General features: G+C 41.4%; 1 protein-coding gene across 2 annotated transcripts in view; it reads left to right on the top strand.

The window, feature by feature from the left end:
• The window catches only part of LOC104602488 (uncharacterized), a 47,185-nt gene that overhangs the window by 13,102 nt on the left and 16,068 nt on the right, over window positions 1-18,015 (top strand). Inside the window, exons 3-4 of one of the 2 annotated variants that reach the window (XM_010266188.3) lie at window positions 9,555-9,615; window positions 9,731-9,896. In XM_010266188.3, coding sequence (XP_010264490.1) covers window positions 9,555-9,615; window positions 9,731-9,896 — 227 coding nt within the window. The remainder of the gene's footprint in view (window positions 1-9,554; window positions 9,616-9,730; window positions 9,897-18,015) is intronic. The other variant, XM_088898288.1, reaches the window with a different exon arrangement.

The raw sequence follows: 18,015 nt of genomic DNA on the forward strand, positions 1-18,015 counted from the left end.
CAACTAAAATTACAAAACATATATATATATTTTTTTTTTGTAGGGATTAAGAACTTAAGGCCCCAATATAGAATTGTTTGGGCTTGCCTCAAGGGGCTTGGTACAAAAGGGGCTTGTAGAATCAGGAATGCAAAATGTTTGACACCACATTAGCTATTTGAAATAATGTAGTTGGGACAAAAAATAATGAGAGTTTACATGCTTGAATATGTTTTATATGTTATGCTTGATATATTTTTTTTTAATTTTCATTTTGAATATGTTTTACATGTTATGTTTATGTATTTTAATTTGAGATAATAGTTTTTTAACATGTATTTTAAAATTTAAATTTATTTGTTTAATTAATATTATGTTTAATATTTTAAAATTTTAACTTTTGTATATATATTTTTAACTTTTTTGGTTTTTTCTTGCATTTTTGTGCCTTGCTTTGAAAAGGTGTGCACCTCGCTTTGTGCTTTTAAGACATTGACAGTTTTGTGATTTCACTGAATTCATATTATATGTGTCATCCAACTTTATAGGATTGAGTTCTGATAAGAGAAACATTATACTTATAATTGAATTGAGGTGGTGAAGATAGGCCTAGACCAATCTTTTTTTTTTCCTGAAGAAAGTAACAATTTCATTAAAGATAAAACACGGTATATGAGGAGATGTACAGCTGCAAGCAATGGCTCTCTGTTGAAGTTTGACCTGCCATAGAATTCTGTCTTGTTCGTTGACTGTAGAGTAAAGTAGACAGCAAGAAGTAGGAGAGGAAAGAAGAAAAGAGAGAAGAGAGAAAAGAGAGAAAGGCTGGTTCGAGTGCCTCTTACTTAAAGAAGGGCACTCAAGTCTTTTTCAATAAGTCAATAATATAATAATAGGTCTGGCCGAATCAAGGGATGAACTTTTTTCCCTAATTCGAACCAGCCTTTCTCTCTTTTCTCTCTTCTCTCTTTTCTTCTTTCCTCTCCTACTTCTTGCTGTCTACTTTACTCTACAGTCAACGAACAAGACAGAATTCTATGGCAGGTCAAACTTCAACATGGTATCAGAGCCTTGAGGAGTACTATGCCAATGTGAGGAATATCCGTAATGAGTTAAATGTCTATCATCCTCTCACTTCAGATGTCAAAGTTCAACAGCAACAGCGAGAGCAGCTTGATGTAACACGGTTTCTGGTGGGGCTGAAGTCTGAGTATGAACCAGTACGAGCCCAGATACTAGGGGGATCTGCTCTTCCATCTTTAGAGGAGGTGTTTGCTCGTCTTCGGAGGGCTTCCATTGGATCTATGGACTCTAATGTCTCCGATAAATCAGCATTTGCAGTGTCAAGAGGCCGAGGTGGCAGAAGTGGGACTCGAGGAACCCAGCCTGGCAGGAGTGGTAGTGGTGGATCTACAAATATCCGTGGTGGTGGTCGTACTGGAGGCAGAGATTCAGGGGGAGCTCGTGGTAGAGGACGTGGCTCGGGTCCACGGAAGTGTACTCACTGTGGTTTGGGTGGACATACCATTAACTACTGCTATGACTTACATGGTCCTCCCTCGACGTGGGCCAACCATGCCATGACTAGTGACACCAGTTTCAGCCCTACACAGGAGAAACGGTCAGCTGACCCGATGCCTTCTACTCCCTCAGATGGTCCAGGCAAAGAGATGGTGAGTGTTCCTCGTGATGAGTATGAGAGGTTTGTTCAATCCAAGTCGCAGCAGAACACAGCTTCCTTTGCACACTCAGGTATGGCTTGTTTGGCATCCACACCCAACCCTTGGATTATTGACTCTGGAGCCTCCGATCACATGACGGGAACTCCAGGTGTGTTTTCATCTCTCACTCATTGCTCAACATCACAATCTGTTACCCTTGCTAATGGCTCCACGTCATCTATCTGTGGTGTTGGTAATGTTGACCTAGACCCTGTATCCCTATCCTCTGTTTTATATGTACCTAAGCTTCCATTTAATCTTATGTCTGTTAGTAAGCTGACCAAGTCACTTAAGTGCTCCATCACTTTTTACCCTTCTATGTGTGTTTTTCAGGATCTCAAGACGGGGATGAAGATGAAAGAATGGTAGGATCCATCTAATGGACGCCATAAAGGTTGCGGAATGGGTGGGGCGAATTTCAAAAATTTCCTACCTTCTCCCAACTGGGAATCATATTCCCTGAATTTAGAATACAATATTCAAGGATCTACTTGAACCCTAATCAAACCAGATCTGTACCAAAAGATAAATGGGAGGATTATACCTGATCCGGAGAAGCAGTATCTCCCAAAGTTGGTGTTCACGCCCAAAGAATGCTCCAAGATCTGTCCCTGCTGAAGATGACACAGCTGTGGATGGAACAGAACCAGCAGGGTGCGTCCTACACACTGGATCCTTCACAAGAATCCCCTGGATGTACTAAACACTGAATTCTTTCAGTCTTTCTTGCAAGACTGATGTCAAGAACTGGTTTCTTGACTTTCTTTTCTGCAAAGATCAAATCTTGCAACAATGCAGATGGCGGCGGCAGGAGGAGATTTCCAGAAACGAAAAGGCTGAACTGTTTTCTTTTCTGGAGAGAATGAGATCTAATCTCAATTCGCAGGAACCTTTCTTGCTTACCAGAACCTCTTGGATCGAAATCTGATTTCCCTGTCTTGGTTCATTCGAAAATCTCCTCTCTTTTCTTCTTGATTAAGAAATCTCCTAATTAGGAGTTATCCCAATCCAAATCAGTATTTGGATAGAGGATAATCTTAATCCCTTTCCCAGATAGAGTTAGCTTACTCCTGATCTTATCAGGAGGTTACCAGATTCAAATCTGATTTGAATTTGGTCTCTAAGAGTGGATAAGGCTAAGAGCCCAATCCTTTTTGCTAACTTCTATCTCAAATTCGCCCCATTGATGGGTGATCATATCAGCCCACTTCGAAATGGGCTTTTGGCCCATTAAGTATTCAGTGTTTAATTAGTTTCCAATCTGCTGCCCAGTTGGGCTTCTTTGTATGGCGTGGGACCCAAGCATTGATCTACACACCAGCCACATGGATTCGGCCCAGCCTTTAATACAAGGCCCAGCCAAATTCACTGAAAATCTCAATGAACCCCTTGAGTCCATCGTATGAACCCTATGGGCCCAACACTTACATTAAGTGGTCCCTGGGCCAAGCCATCTTATAAAAACCCAGGGACTGTGGGCAGGTGCAAGATTAGCCCATCAGGTATTATCCTAAATGGTCTTACACTTAACCTCTCAGCCCTTAATGATCAAGCACTGCCCGACAAGAGAGGACCTCTCCCTCGGCTGCAAGGAACAGTGCCGCACTCTCCTCTCACATGGATCCCGGGAATTAAAACCATTTGCAAACATTTTGAAACCGTACATATATATGTAAATATATTAATTTTGCAAAAACAAAATTCCAACGATTGAAATCAACTGCCGACAGTTTGGTTTCCATCAGAGAGAGTGCATTCCCGATCATTACCCTTTGTCCGACAAAGTGGCTGATTCTGTCACTATGACCACCCACTCAGATGAATTCTCAAACTGCCCCAACATACCCAGGTTTTGATCCCCACTAAGGATCTCACTGATTGGCATATCAAAGGCATCCTGATCCAGCACCTAGTGAAGTGTCATAATCGAGTCTAGGGGTCAGGTGTAACTTTCCAGTTTTGCCCATCTGTCTCCAAGGTCCAGGGCTAGACTGGAAATCTGGTCCGGTTCAAGGATTCAAGTAATCCCATGCTGTATGTGCCTCGGGTCTTACCCTGATGGCTGAGACAGGCCATCCCAACACTTGGTGGCACACCAGTATCAGCCTTGGCAGGATAAATCTCCCCAGACTTATCCAACGGCTGTGAACTTTTAAAACTAACATGAGTCTCTATAAATGTCCAGTTTTAGGGTTTTACACAGAATTAAACCAAACAACATGAATCAAACATGCACTTTATTTATTTCCACTAAATAACAAAAGTACATCAAAATGATTGAAGCTAAGGGCATACAAAACTGTCTAACAGAAGATTGGTGGAGGGCATGAAGCCGGTGGACTGTATTATCTTGATGGTGGTGGACGAACGTCAACGGCTCTTCAGTCATCCATTTCTCCTCTCCAGTGGCACTATAGATTTGGTCATCCTTCGCTGAAAGTGTTGCAGTCCTTAGTCCCTTCATTGAGTCAACTTTCTGTTTTAGATTGTGAGTCTTGTCAATTTGGGAAACACCATCGTGTTCCCTTTCGTTCTAGGGTCGATAACCGTGTGTCGAGTCTTTTTTCTTTAATTCATTCAGATGTTTGGGGTCCTTATAAAGTGATGTCATATAATGGATACCGATATTTTGTTATTTTTGTTGATGACTGTTCAAGAATGACGTGGCTCTATTTAATGAAAGAAAGAAGTGAATTATTTTCCATCTTCCAGAAATTTTATGCTGAGATCCGCAATCAATTTGGTGTTCACATCAAAATTTTCCGTTCTGATAATGGTCGTGAATACTTGTCTTCATCTTTTCGAGAATACTTGGACCAACATGGCATTATACACCAAACTTCATGTACCTATACTCCGCAACAAAATGGGGTTGCTGAGAGAAAGAACCGCCATCTTGTAGAAACGGCACGCTCCCTCATGCACCACATGAATGTTCCCAAAACTTTTTGGAGCGATGCAATGCTCACCTCTTGTTTCTTAATTAATCGGATGCCCACGTCTATCCTTGATGGTCGTTCTCCTTTTAGTGTCTTATTCCCCAACATGTCTCCGTTTCCGCTTTCTCCTCGGGTATTTGGGTGTGTCTGCTTCGTTCATAATCTGAGTCCCGGGACTGACAAGTTAGATGCACGTTCCATGAAGTGTATCTTCCTTGGTTATTCCCGAACTCAGAAAGGGTACAAGTGTTATCATCCTAGTTCTCGTCGTTCCTTGGTATGTGCTGATGTTACATTCTTTGAGTCTACTCCGTTCTTCGTGGGGTCCGGTGCTGCTGCTTCCCCCACATCACCACCTCCTCTTCCTCTTCCTGTGGCTGATCCACCTCCTTTGGTTCCAGTCATGCCTACGTCCTTGCCTCCGGTGCCACCATTGGTTGACCGTCCACCCATCCGTCACGTGTATACACATCGCCCACGTGTACCGGCTGCAGCTCCTCCAGCTTCATCACCGTCGACAGATCCAGCTCCAGCTTCTACACCAGCCTCCGACCTAGATCTTCCTATTGCCTTACGGAAAGGTAAGCGTACTTGCACCCTTCACCCTATTTCCAATTTTGTTTCACTTACCCACCTCTCCGCTTCCCATCGCCAGTTCATATCTTTGTTATCCTCCGTGGTTGTTCCTAAGGATGTCCAGGAAGCCCTTACCTCTCCAGAGTGGTGTCGTGCTATGGAAGAAGAGCTCTCTGCTTTGCATCATAATCACACTTGGGATCTCACCGCTCTTCCTCCTGGGAAGCAGGCTGTCGGTTGTAAGTGGGTGTATAGTGTTAAGTACTTGCCAGATGGTCGTGTTGAGCGCCTGAAGGCGCGGCTGGTTGCCAAAGGGTACTCCCAAACCTATGGCATTGACTACACGGAGACGTTCTCCCCGGTTGCTAAGATAGGGTCAGTTCGTGTCGTCATCTCTCTTGCAGCTATGTCTGGTTGGCCTCTCCATCAGCTCGATATCAAAAATGCCTTTTTGCATGGGGATTTGCTCGAGGAGGTCTACATGGAGCAACCACCTGGGTTTGTTGCTCAGGGGGAGGATGGTAAGGTATGTAGACTTAAGAAGGCTATTTATGGACTTAAACAGTCCCCTCGAGCATGGTTTGGTAGGTTCAGTGAGGTGGTCAAGAAGTTTGGTCTGAAACAGTGCCAAGTTGATCACTCTGTCTTCAGTCTTGACTCTTCGGCAGGTAAAATAATATTGGTGGTGTATGTGGATGATATCGTTGTGACTGGGAATGATAAAATGGGCATTGACAGATTGAAGGCATTCCTACAGGAACACTTTCAGACAAAGGACCTTGGCAAGTTGAAATACTTTTTGGGCATAGAGGTAGCAAGATCTAAGCATGGCATTAATTTGTGCCAGAGGAAATATGTGCTTGATTTACTGGAAGAAACAGGATTGTTGGGTACTAAACCGGCTGAGACACCTATGGAAACAAATACGAGGCTGAGCAGTGATATAGGTGAAGTGTTTGAAGAGCCTGGCAGATACCGACGACTTGTAGGCAAACTAAACTATCTAACCATTACTCGGCCAGATATTTCATTTGCGGTTAGTGTGGTGAGTCAGTTCATGCAGAAACCTTTGGTCCCACATTGGAATGCAGTGCTAAGGATTGTGAGGTATCTGAAAGGAGCTCCTGGTCGTGGTTTGCTGTACAGAAGTGGTGGAAAACTGGTAGTAGAAGGATACACCGATGCTGATTGGGCAGGTTCTATGTCTGATAGACGATCTACCACAGGCTATTGCACCTTTCTGGGGGGTAACCTGGTAACATGGAAAAGTAAGAAGCAAACAGTTGTGGCAAGAAGCAGTGCAGAAGCGGAATATAGGGCCATGGCACATACTGCTTGTGAACTAGTGTGGCTGAGGAACCTTCTACAGGAGATAGGATATGACATCAGTACTCCAATGAAGCTCTACTGTGACAATCAGGCAGCGGTTCATATCTCTTCCAATCCAGTGTTTCATGAAAGAACCAAGCACATCGAAGTTGACTGTCATTTTGTGAGAGAGAAGGTGCTGAATGGGGTGATAGAAACTGCATATGTTAGTACGGGAAACCAGTGGGCAGACTTGTTTACAAAAGGCTTGAGTCGGGGGAGAGTGGACTACATATGTAACAAGCTGGTGAGTATATGTTACATATGTAGTCCACCAGCTTGTTACATATGTAGTCCACTCTCCCCCGACTCAAGCCTTTTGTAAACAAGTCTGCCCACTGGTTTCCCGTACTAACATATGCAGTTTCTATCACCCCATTCAGCACCTTCTCTCTCACAAAATGACAGTGGGGGGTTAGTGACGTGGAGCCATTAGCAAGGGTAACAGATTGTGATGTTGAGCAATGAGTGAGAGATGAAAACACACCTGGAGTTCCCGTCATGTGATCGGAGGCTCCAGAGTCAATAATCCAGGGGTTGGGTGTGGATGCCAAACAAGCCATACCTGAGTGTGCAAAGGAAGCTGTGTTCTGCTGCGACTTGGATTGAACAAACCTCTCATACTCATCACGAGGAACACTCACCATCTCCTTGCCTGGACCATCTGAGGGAGTAGAAGGCATCGGGTCAGCTGACCGTTTCTCCTGTGTAGGGCTGAAACTGGTGTCACTAGTCATGGCATGGTTGGCCCACGTCGAGGGAGGACCATGTAAGTCATAGCAGTAGTTAATGATATGTCCATCCAAACCACAGTGAGTACACTTCCGTGGACCCGAGCCACGTCCTCTACCACGAGCTCCCCCTGAATCTCTGCCTCCAGTACGACCACCACCACGGATATGTGTAGATCCACCACTACCACTCCTGCCAGGCTGGGTTCCTCGAGTCCCACTTCTGCCACCTCGGCCTCTTGACACTGCAAATGCTGATTTATCGGAGACATTAGAGTCCATAGATCCAATGGAAGCCCTCCGAAGACGAGCAAACACCTCCTCTAAAGATGGAAGAGCAGATCCCCCTAGTATCTGGGCTCGTACTGGTTCATACTCAGACTTCAGCCCCACCAGAAACCGTGTTACATCAAGCTGCTCTCGCTGTTGCTGTTGAACTTTGACATCTGAAGTGAGAGGATGATAGACATTTAACTCATTACGGATATTCCTCACATTGGCATAGTACTCCTCAAGGCTCTGATTTCCCTGTTGCAGATTGAAGTATTCCTGATACAGTTGATATACCCTAGTGGTATTATCCTGACCTGAATACAGTTTCTTGGCATGATCCCACACCTCTTTGGCTGTGTCAAGAAACATGAAGTTCACACTGATTTTGGGTTCCATACTGTTCCACAACCATGTAATGATCTGTGCATCTTCCTGTTCCCAGTCTTCATACTCCTGAGAATTAGCGGGGGGTTTCTCCTCTCTTATATGCTTCACTTTCTTCTTCGCCTTCAGAAAAACCTCTACAGACTTGGCCCAAGGGACATAATTCTCTCCATTCAGTTTAATGGAGGTCATTTGGACATTCAGGTAGTCAGTAGATATCATGACACTAGGTTTACTATCACTGTTATCTGCCATTGCCGAACTCCCTTAATTCTGAGCACTGAATTAGGAGCACTACACACTGCACACTACACACAGACACTTCATCGAAATCTGCACACTGATTTCAACAGCTGAGAACTGCAACACCACAAACCCTACTCACCGAAGTCTGTACACTGATTTCAGCAGTATTAAATGTTGAAAACTACAACACCACAACCCCTACTCACCGAGGTCTACACACTGATTTCAGCGATATCAAAAGCTGAAAACCACACTTGTAACACCACCAACATTAATCCACAACTATAGGAAGCTTCACCATTAAGTAGACACTATTGCCATTCGAATCACACACAAACCAGAATAAACCCTAGCATACTGCAATCTGAGAACCCATCATGCGAACTGTACTACACCTCTCATGTATTCCATAACAAAAAAAAAAAAAATATATAAAAAAAAACTTTACCTCATCGCCTGAAGGCCAACCATACGAAGGGCTGAGACACCACTGCACCACACGTACCAGCCCTAACTAGGGCTTAGAAACCACAGCAACCAATCACCAACGACACAATCGGAGGCATAGAAACCTCCTAGGGAAGAGGGCGATCACTCCTTTTCAGCCCTTTTCCCAGTCTCCAACTCACAACTGAGAACCCCAAGTGAAACCCTAATTCGAATGCGCAGAAGGCAGAATTCTAGCAAGTCTGATTTGGTGAACCTGGCTCTGATACCATGTTGAAGTTTGACCTGCCATAGAATTCTGTCTTGTTCGTTGACTGTAGAGTAAAGTAGACAGCAAGAAGTAGGAGAGGAAAGAAGAAAAGAGAGAAGAGAGAAAAGAGAGAAAGGCTGGTTCGAATTAGGGAAAAAAGTTAATCCCTTGATTCGGCCAGACCTATTATTATATTATTGACTTATTGAAAAAGACTTGAGTGCCCTTCTTTAAGTAAGAGGCACTCGAACTAACATAACAGTACACATCAGCATTCTCAACAAGTACAAAGACTGAAATACCCCTTCACTAACACCACTAACACTCTCCAATGAAATTACAAGGGTAACATGTGGTCACTAAACAAAGAATCCTTATGAACCCCTGATTTTGCTAGACCATCAGCCACAGAATTTAGTTCCGTAGGATCCATCTAATTCTTACAGTCATCTGAGTCATAATATCTCTTGTTTCATCCAGATAGTATATTAGATGCCAAGGGCCACTGTCCTTCTCTCCTAACCATTTTATAGTGTTGTAGAGTCTCCTTCAGTGGTTAGGAGGGAACTGTCTGTCAGCATTTTGTCCTTTATGTGCTGCATGAATTGTTATTGATATTGGACGATTTGCTCTTCGATGACAGGACACAGCAGGACAGGAACGATTTCATGCTTTGGGCCCAATATACTATCGTGATGCAGATGGTCTGTATATAACTTCAAGATGTTGTCTCCTCCAACATTTGACTTTAATGAGCTTGTAATATCTCAAAACCAATATCTATACCTCATAGTTTTTCTGTCAAATCATTGTCTGCAGCTGCACTTTTGGTATATGACATCATGGACACTGACAGCTTCATTCGGGTGAGAAATTGGGTTAAAGAACTCCAACAAATGGCATCCAAAAACATAATTATGGCAATTGCTGCCAATAAAAGTGACTTGGTTAGAGCAAAGAAATTTGATCTTCAAGAGGCTGAAAGGTACTTGAGTTTTCCCCTCCTTTTCTCCAGTATGGAAGATAATAATGGCATGAACGTTTAGGAAAACGTTGTTTGGAGTTTAGTGAACTCTATATTTATATGGCCCATCTGTTCTCAAAGTCCTAGAGATGAGTGCATGGGGATGATACAATCTTTTTGTAATTATGTTGTATAACCTAGATAAGCAAATTGTAAATGAAAATGATAGCAAACATTAAAGAACAAAATTCTTGTCAGGAGCATACCATATAATAGTCACTTTTTTTTTGAGAAAGGTTTACTGAGAAAAGTTAACAGAGTACAAGAGCCTTAGAGGGCAGAAACATAACTAGGAAGGCAAAGAAGAATCAGAAAACCTAGAAACTCTATAGGCTCCTGATTTGGCTAAGCTGTTAGCTACAGTGTTTAGTTCCCTGGGAATCCAAACTAACTTCACACTCAGAGAGGCCAAAATATCTCTAGCTTCAGCCAGCAGATGGGCAAGCCTCCAAGGACCTCCGCTCTTCTGCCTTAACCAATTTATCGTATTAGCAGTCACCTTTGATGGAAAGTGGGGAGCCTAACATTTTGACATCGGAGACCTGTAAGAGCAGCTAAGATCTCTGCATTGGTAGCATCAGCTCTCCTAATCGGCCCACTGAAATCCAATTTATCATATAACAGTCACATTATGCCTTAAAACATTTACATTTATATATGAAGTTAGATTTGTTAAGCAAATCTAGATGGCAACTTTCCATTATATAAATGTGTTGACAAAATTATATATTTTATTCCAAGAATATCATGTATCATAAGATGGTTAAGACTTGATGCTGACCAAAAAAGTTGGCATGAATTGCCTACATCTTAACCATTGCTAAGCTGCACATCAAGTAAAGTACCAATTTTTTTATCCAAATTGACAAATTTCAGATATGATATGCATTATAGTATTCTGAGCTTGTTGCTAATGACACATAGCTTGATATTATGGTTAATTCAAAAAGTTTTTACTTTGATTAAGCAGATGCATAAAATTTTCAATCTCATTTCAGGCATCCATACCAAAAAGCTGCTACAGAAACTAATCTGCTGAAAATGTTGCTAGTGTCTCTGGATTACAAGGGTTAAATTGGGACAAGAATTCCATTGGTTTACAGTGATGTGTTAAGCTTGACAAGGACTCCATTTTGACTACACGAGGGTGGTACCATGGAAGTTCTCAGGGAGTTTGTTCAGGAAAAAGCAAAAGGCCACCCAATGCTTTGCAGTGTACCATACTCTACACCTAACACAATATTCCAATTTACTACAAAATCTCTTCAAGTAGAAGTGTGAAAATCTTTGAGAGAAGGTCCAGCCCATGAGAAAACTACAAGTATCTGCATATAGTTGAAACAGGCTTTCTCTTTCCATAGAAAGTTCCATGGTTGCTGGCTCTTCAAGTACTCCAGAAAATAGCATAATGATCCATAGATCAAATAGTGCCACCTGTAGAACTCCAAAAAAAAATTGAAGGAAAGATTGTCATTACTGTAGAGAACACTGATGTGGTCCCCATAGTGTTCGTATGGCAGCAATATTTCTGTTAGATATGACAGTGTTAGTTGGTTGTTATTTCAGCTTTATTATTAGTTATTTCTTATTCTATTTGACATGTAAGCAATAAGGGCAATTCAGCCCTTTTACAGTTATATAAATACTAAGAATGGGTCGGCAGAAATCATAACCTTCTCTCTCTTTTTCTGAAACTCTCTTCGTGTACTTCTTCTCTTCAATTTTTTCATCCTTTTTTCTTTTAAATTCAAGACTGATTGTAGTCTAGATCGACTACTTGGTATCAGAGCCGATCTAGGAGCTCTTATGCTAGTCTGATTAGGCCGACTGCATGAGAACCTCCTAGGTTTGGAAGTTTTTCAATAATGAAGGAGGATCGGCTGATTCTTGGAGGTTACTGGTAGTGTGTGGCTGCTACTAAAGAGATCGTAGAAGTCTGGGAGAGTTCCAGTAGTCATGAAGAATCAGAAGAAGCTTCGGATTCTCAAGATTAGGGTTTTGCATCAACCAGAAGGTGGCGGCCAGAGATTTTTTCATAAAGTAGGCTTTTTTCTTGTGATTGACTTTGGAAAAGATCATCTTGGTTTAGTCTGAGAGGTGCGGCTGGAAAATCTGTGTTTTCTTTAGGGTTTTGAGAGAAAACCCTAAAATTCAGAACTGTTATTTGTTTTAGATCAGAATTTTAACTGGTGTCATTCAGAATTCTGTTTTCTGTGTTCTTTGGAAGACCTAGGCCGGTTGTTATCAGTTGTTTGGGTGCTGTTTCTCCTATTACAGTAATTAAAAAAGGGTTTTTTATTAATTCTTGATCAAGAATGGAGTTCAAGAATCAAGGGGAAGGTGTTTTTGGGGCTATCAATTCTGGTAACATGTCTGAGAATACCTTTCAGATTGCAACAGTTAAGTTTGATGGATCAAACTACCTAGAATGGGCTCAATTGGCAATGATGGCCATTGGGGGTAGGGGAAAATTGAGCTACTTGTTGGGAGATGTGAAAGAACCAACTAAGGAGGACCAAACCTATATCAAATGGGTTCAGGAGAACTATTTGGTTATGACATGGCTATGCAACTCTATACAGCCACATATCAGCCGGAACTATTTGTGGGCGAAAACAACTAAGGAAATTTGGGATGTCATGAAAGAGACCTACTCCCAACCTCTTAATGTTGCTAGGGCTTATGAACTGAAATGTGAGGTTAACAACCTTAAGCAAGGAGAGAAACCAGTTTCGGTTTACTTCTCTACACTGAAATCTTTGTGGCATGAAATTGACCATCAAGAAACACTTGAGTGGGAAAGCCAGAAGGATGCACAAACTCATAGAAAGCAGGTTGAGACTAATAGGGTTTTTGAGTTCCTAGCTAGTTTGAATCCTGAGTATGATATTGTGAGACAACAACTACTGACAAGAGACAGTGTGACCCTATCACAAGCCTACTCTTTAGTGCATAGTGAAGAGACTAGGAGAAAGGTTATGATGCAGCATCAGCCCTTTCCACCAGTCTTGGCAGCAGTCAAAGAAGGAAGACAAGCGGGATCTAGTATGTGAAAGAAACCCAAGCATACTAAGGACACCTGTTGGAAGCTGCACCCTCATTTAGTCCCAACAAAACTCAGGAACAAAAGGGGTAATGCTAATATGGCTGTTAATACTGATTGTATCTCCTCATCGGGCACAAAAGGCACACCTCTAGACACCCTAGCTACTGTCCGGGCTGCCCTGATTCAGTTGGAAAAGGAAGTTGGCAATTCAGCTCAATCATCTTAGCCGCCATCATCTCCCACATCAGCTTTTTCTCATTCAGGTACTCGGGCCTTAGCTTATCATGCTTCAGCTCTAGGTAACACTGAACATTGTTGGGTAATAGACTCAGGTGCATCTGGCCATGTGACTAGCTTGCCATCACTGTTCACTACCTATCACTTATCTTCTGGCAAAGATAAAGTGTCCATTGCTGATGGTTCTCTTGTTCCAATTTCTGGCAAGGGAGACATCAAGTTGTCTAATACCATCTCCTTATCTTCAGTTCTGTATGTTCCTAAGCTTAATACTAACTTACTTTCAGTCAGTAGCATTACAAAACATCAGAATTGTTCAGTAACCTTTTTTCCTGACTGATGTGTTTTTTAGGACTTGGAGACAAGGAAGGTGGTTGGAACTGGCCGTGAGACGAATAAAATCTATCTGCTTGGAGAGAGTTCACATTGGGAAGATAGTGAAGATAGGAAGTCTTTTGTTTCCCAGTTTGTTAGTCAGGTTATGCTTTGGCATAATCGGTTGGGTCATTTATCTTTTCGGTCTTTGAAGAGTTTGTTTCTTGATTTATTTGAGTCCGTTCAGATGTCCAATTTGAGATGTGAGAGTCGTGAGCTTGCAAAGCATTATAGAACATCTTATTCATTGAGTAATAAAAGAAGTAATAGTGCTTTTGATATTGTACATACCAATGTTTGGGGTCCTTACCACATCACTGCTATGGGGGGGGGGGGGTACAGATATTTCTTGTTGTTTGTTGATGACTATACCCGTTTTTCTTGGGTTTACCTTATGCGTTCTCGAGATGAGGTTCCTGCTTTGACCCGTATCTTTCATCAGATGATTTTAACCCAATTTGGGATCAAAATCAAAATCTTCAGATCCGATAATGCGAAAGAATACTTTGCCAACCAATCAGCCTCTTATTTGCTTGACCATGGGATTATCCATCAAAGTACTTGTCTTCATACACCACAGCAGAATGGGGTTGCTGAGAGGAAGAATAGGCACATATTGGAGGTGGGCAGAAGCATCATGTTTAACTTCAATGTGCCTATTCGTTTATGGGGAGATGCTATTCTTACAGCAGCGTATCTCATTAACCGAGTTCCTTCACGGGTTCTTGACATGAAGCCTCCATTTACCCTCCTATAACCTGATAAATACTTGTTTACTATTCCCCTCAAAACCTTTGGTTGTACTTGCTTGGTTTAGATTCTTGGACCTCATCATTCCTAATTTGACCCTAAGGCCTCCAAATGTATTTTTCTTGGTTATGCACAAACTCAAAAGGGATATTGCTGCTATGAACCCACTTATGGGAGAAGATTTGTCTCTATAGATGTCACTTTCTTCGAGGATGTACCCTATTATCCTAGGGTTTCTCCTTAGGGGGAGAGTAGTGAGTGTGGGGTTAACTCATCAGAAGTTCCTTTACTTGTTCCATTGAGTGATGAGGGATGTAATGGGAGGGGTGTCAGAGGTGCCGGGATTTGAGAGTCTATCACAGGCGGTGGAGGCAGGTTGATTTCGGTCATCAGCAGTCCAGGCCAACCCCAATTCTTCTGCGGATCCAGATCTAGGTATTGCAGTTCCTTTATCAGATCCAGGTTCCACTGAGATACCTTCCACTGCTGAGCCTTTACCTCCTTTGGATGACCTTGACCTTCCCATTGTAGTTCGTAAAGGCAAACGGCGTTGCACCACATCCACAACCCACTGCATTTCCCAGTTCTTGTCCTATGATCACCTGTCCCCCTCTTACAGGTCTTTCCTCACATCTATTGCTGATATTCCTATCCCCAGAACAGTGTAGGAGGCCTTGTCAGTTCCTGAGTGGAAAGATGCAATGAAGGTTGAAATGGATGCTTTTCTGAGGAATAATACTTGGGAGCTAGTTGACCAGCCTAAAGGGAAGAAACCGGTTGGATGTAGATGGGTATTTACTGTAAAACATAATGCTGATGGTTCCATTGAAAGGTATAAGGCTCGGTTAGTTGCAAAGGGATTTACTCAGACTTATGGTATAGATTACTTGGAGACTTTTGCTCCAGTAGCAAAGATGACCACTATTAGGGTTTTATTGTCCCTTGTAGCCAGTTACTTGTGGCCCTTGTTCCAGATGGATGTTAAAAATGCCTTCTTTAATGGAGATTTGTAGGAGGAAGTCTACATGCAGTTGCCTCTTGGATTTTATGATGCAGAAACAGGAAAGAAGGTTTGCTGGTTGAATAAAGCTTTGTATGGACTCAAACAGTCCCCCAAAGCTTGGTTTGATAGGTTCAGACAAGCCCTTTACAGATTCGGCTATGTACAGGCCCAGTCAGACCATACATTGTTCATTAAGAGAGTGGACTCTTCTTTGACCTTGCTTGCTGTATATGTGGATGATATTGTAGTGATAGGGAATGATAACGGTGAGATTGAGTCTCTCAAACAACTCCTTCATCAAGAATTTGAGGTGAAAGATCTGTGAGAGCTACAATACTTCTTGGGTATTGAGGTAGCTAGATCTATACACGGGATTTTTGTTTCTCAAAGAAAGTATGTTCTAGATTTGTTGGAAGAAACTGGAAAGTTAGGTGTTAAGTCTGCAGATACACCTATTGAACAGAATCACAAGATCAGTGCAGAGGGTGGAGAGCCACTTGAAGATAAAGCTATGTTCCATTGGTTAGTTGGAAAACTCCTCTATCTTTGTCTCACACGACCGGACATCAGTTATGCGGTCAGCATTGTCGGTCAGTATATGCACTCTCCTAGGACTACTCACTTACTTGCAGTTGAGAGGATATTAGCATATTTGAAGAGGCGCCTAGGTAGAGGTATACTATTCAAGAATAATAATCACATGAAGATAGAGGTTTATATAGATGCTGATTGGGCTGGGAGTGTTGATGATAGAAGGTCTACCTCTAGATATTGTGCTTTTGTAGGAGGTAACCTGGTCTCTTGGAGGAGTAAGAAGCAGAGTGTTGTTTCTCGTTCTAGTGCAGAAGCTGAATACAGGTCTATGGCTAATGGTGTGGCTGAAATCCTATGGTTGAAATCACTATTTGAGGAGTTGGGTGTTGCTTATGAGAAGCCCTTAATGCTGTATTGTGATAATCAGGCTGCTATTAATATATCTCATAATCCAGTACAATATGACAGAACTAAGCATATTGAAGTAGACCAACATTTTGTTAGAGAAAGGGTTTCATCTCAAGAAGTGTGTCTTCCATATATCACCTCCAGCATGCAGCTTGCAGATCTTCTCACCAAGGCGGTTCCAAGGAAGAAGTTAGAGGCAGATCTATGCAAGTTGGGAATGACAAATATCAATTACCAACTTGAGGGGGAGTGTAGAGAACACTGATGTGGGCCCCCACTGATGTGGTCCCCATAGTGTTCGTATGGCAGCAATATTTCTGTTAGATATGACAGTGTTAGTTGGTAGTTATTTCAGCTTTATTATTAGTTATTTCTTATTCTATTTGCCATGTAAGCAATAAGGGCAATTCAGCCCTTTTACAGTTATATAAATACTAAGAGTGGGTCGGCAGAAATCATAACCTTCCCTCTCTTTTTCTGAAACTCTCTTCGTGTACTTCTTCTCTTCTTCTTCTCTTCAATTTTTTCATCCTTTTTTCTTTTAAATTCAAGACTGATTGTAGTCTAGATCGACTACTATTACAAATCAGGAGCAAGTAGTCCCCATTTCTTCTGTATCTCCTGTTGTTGATTCAAAAGGAACAGAAAAGGAAAAAGGAAAAAGGAAAAAGGAAAAAGGAAAAAGGAAAAAGGAAAAAGGGGCCCAACTGTCATTGAGATAAAGAGTTTGATCACCTTGAGTGGGAAAGAAAATCTAGCAAGGAAAAGAGTGCAGAGTTTCAATGGGTAGTTTTAGGTAGATAGGAGGGAGTTTTCCAGAGTATCCATTTTTAGGGTATTTTTAGAGACGGAAACTTTAAGGCAAACCTTTAGAGACATCATAGGATATAAGTGATATTATTATTATTAATGCCATTCAATTAACTGCTCTATTCTATTAGTTCGGTATGCTGTCTGATTTTCATTCTTTTACATTGATCATTCATCTTATGTGATTGTAGAGCCATTTTGCAATCATAGCTCCATCAAGGTCTTCATTTCATTTTTTTGGGGGATCCTACAAAATTATTATGGGTTTTCTCTTTTATTTTTTATAGATAGATAAATTTATTGTCAAAATACTTCTCTGACATGATTGAATGGAATATCTTAATCATGATATAGTGCACCTTATTGATTCATTCCAAGAAATTGTGCTTGTAACATTACAGTTGATATGCATGTTCTGAAGTTGTAAGTGCGATACATATCATCGGCAATTTGCCTAAGACATGTGTCCACCCATTCTCCAAAAAAAAAAAAAAAAGAAGATGAAGAAGTATGAGTTTCAAATGGTAGTTACCTCCACTAAAGAGAAAAAAAAACTCATATCAAATGACGTAGGATCCATAAAGTGGATTATCGTTTAGAAATATAAAACCTGATTTAATCTCTTAAATTAAATAACAAGTCTACATATAAAAAATGTCAAATAAAAAATAACCTAAATTTACAACATAGATAATGGGTGTCAAACAAAATTATATGAATATTGGCCCCGTACTTAGTATGGGGTGGTCATTCTCTAGTAATGAATGAATAGATGGTATCTTAAAATTTTAAAAATAAAAAAGGAAATAAGTATTTTTTTTGGAAAAAAGAAGACAAATAATGAAAAATGAAATTTTGACATGAAGGTAATGGTGAAAGAGCAACTGTTCTCTTGGTAAATCTATATACAAGGCTTT

Source organism: Nelumbo nucifera, chromosome 2, assembly GCF_055504915.1.
Source record: "Nelumbo nucifera cultivar China Antique chromosome 2, China Antique-T2T, whole genome shotgun sequence".
Classification (NCBI taxonomy): Eukaryota; Viridiplantae; Streptophyta; class Magnoliopsida; order Proteales; family Nelumbonaceae; genus Nelumbo; species Nelumbo nucifera.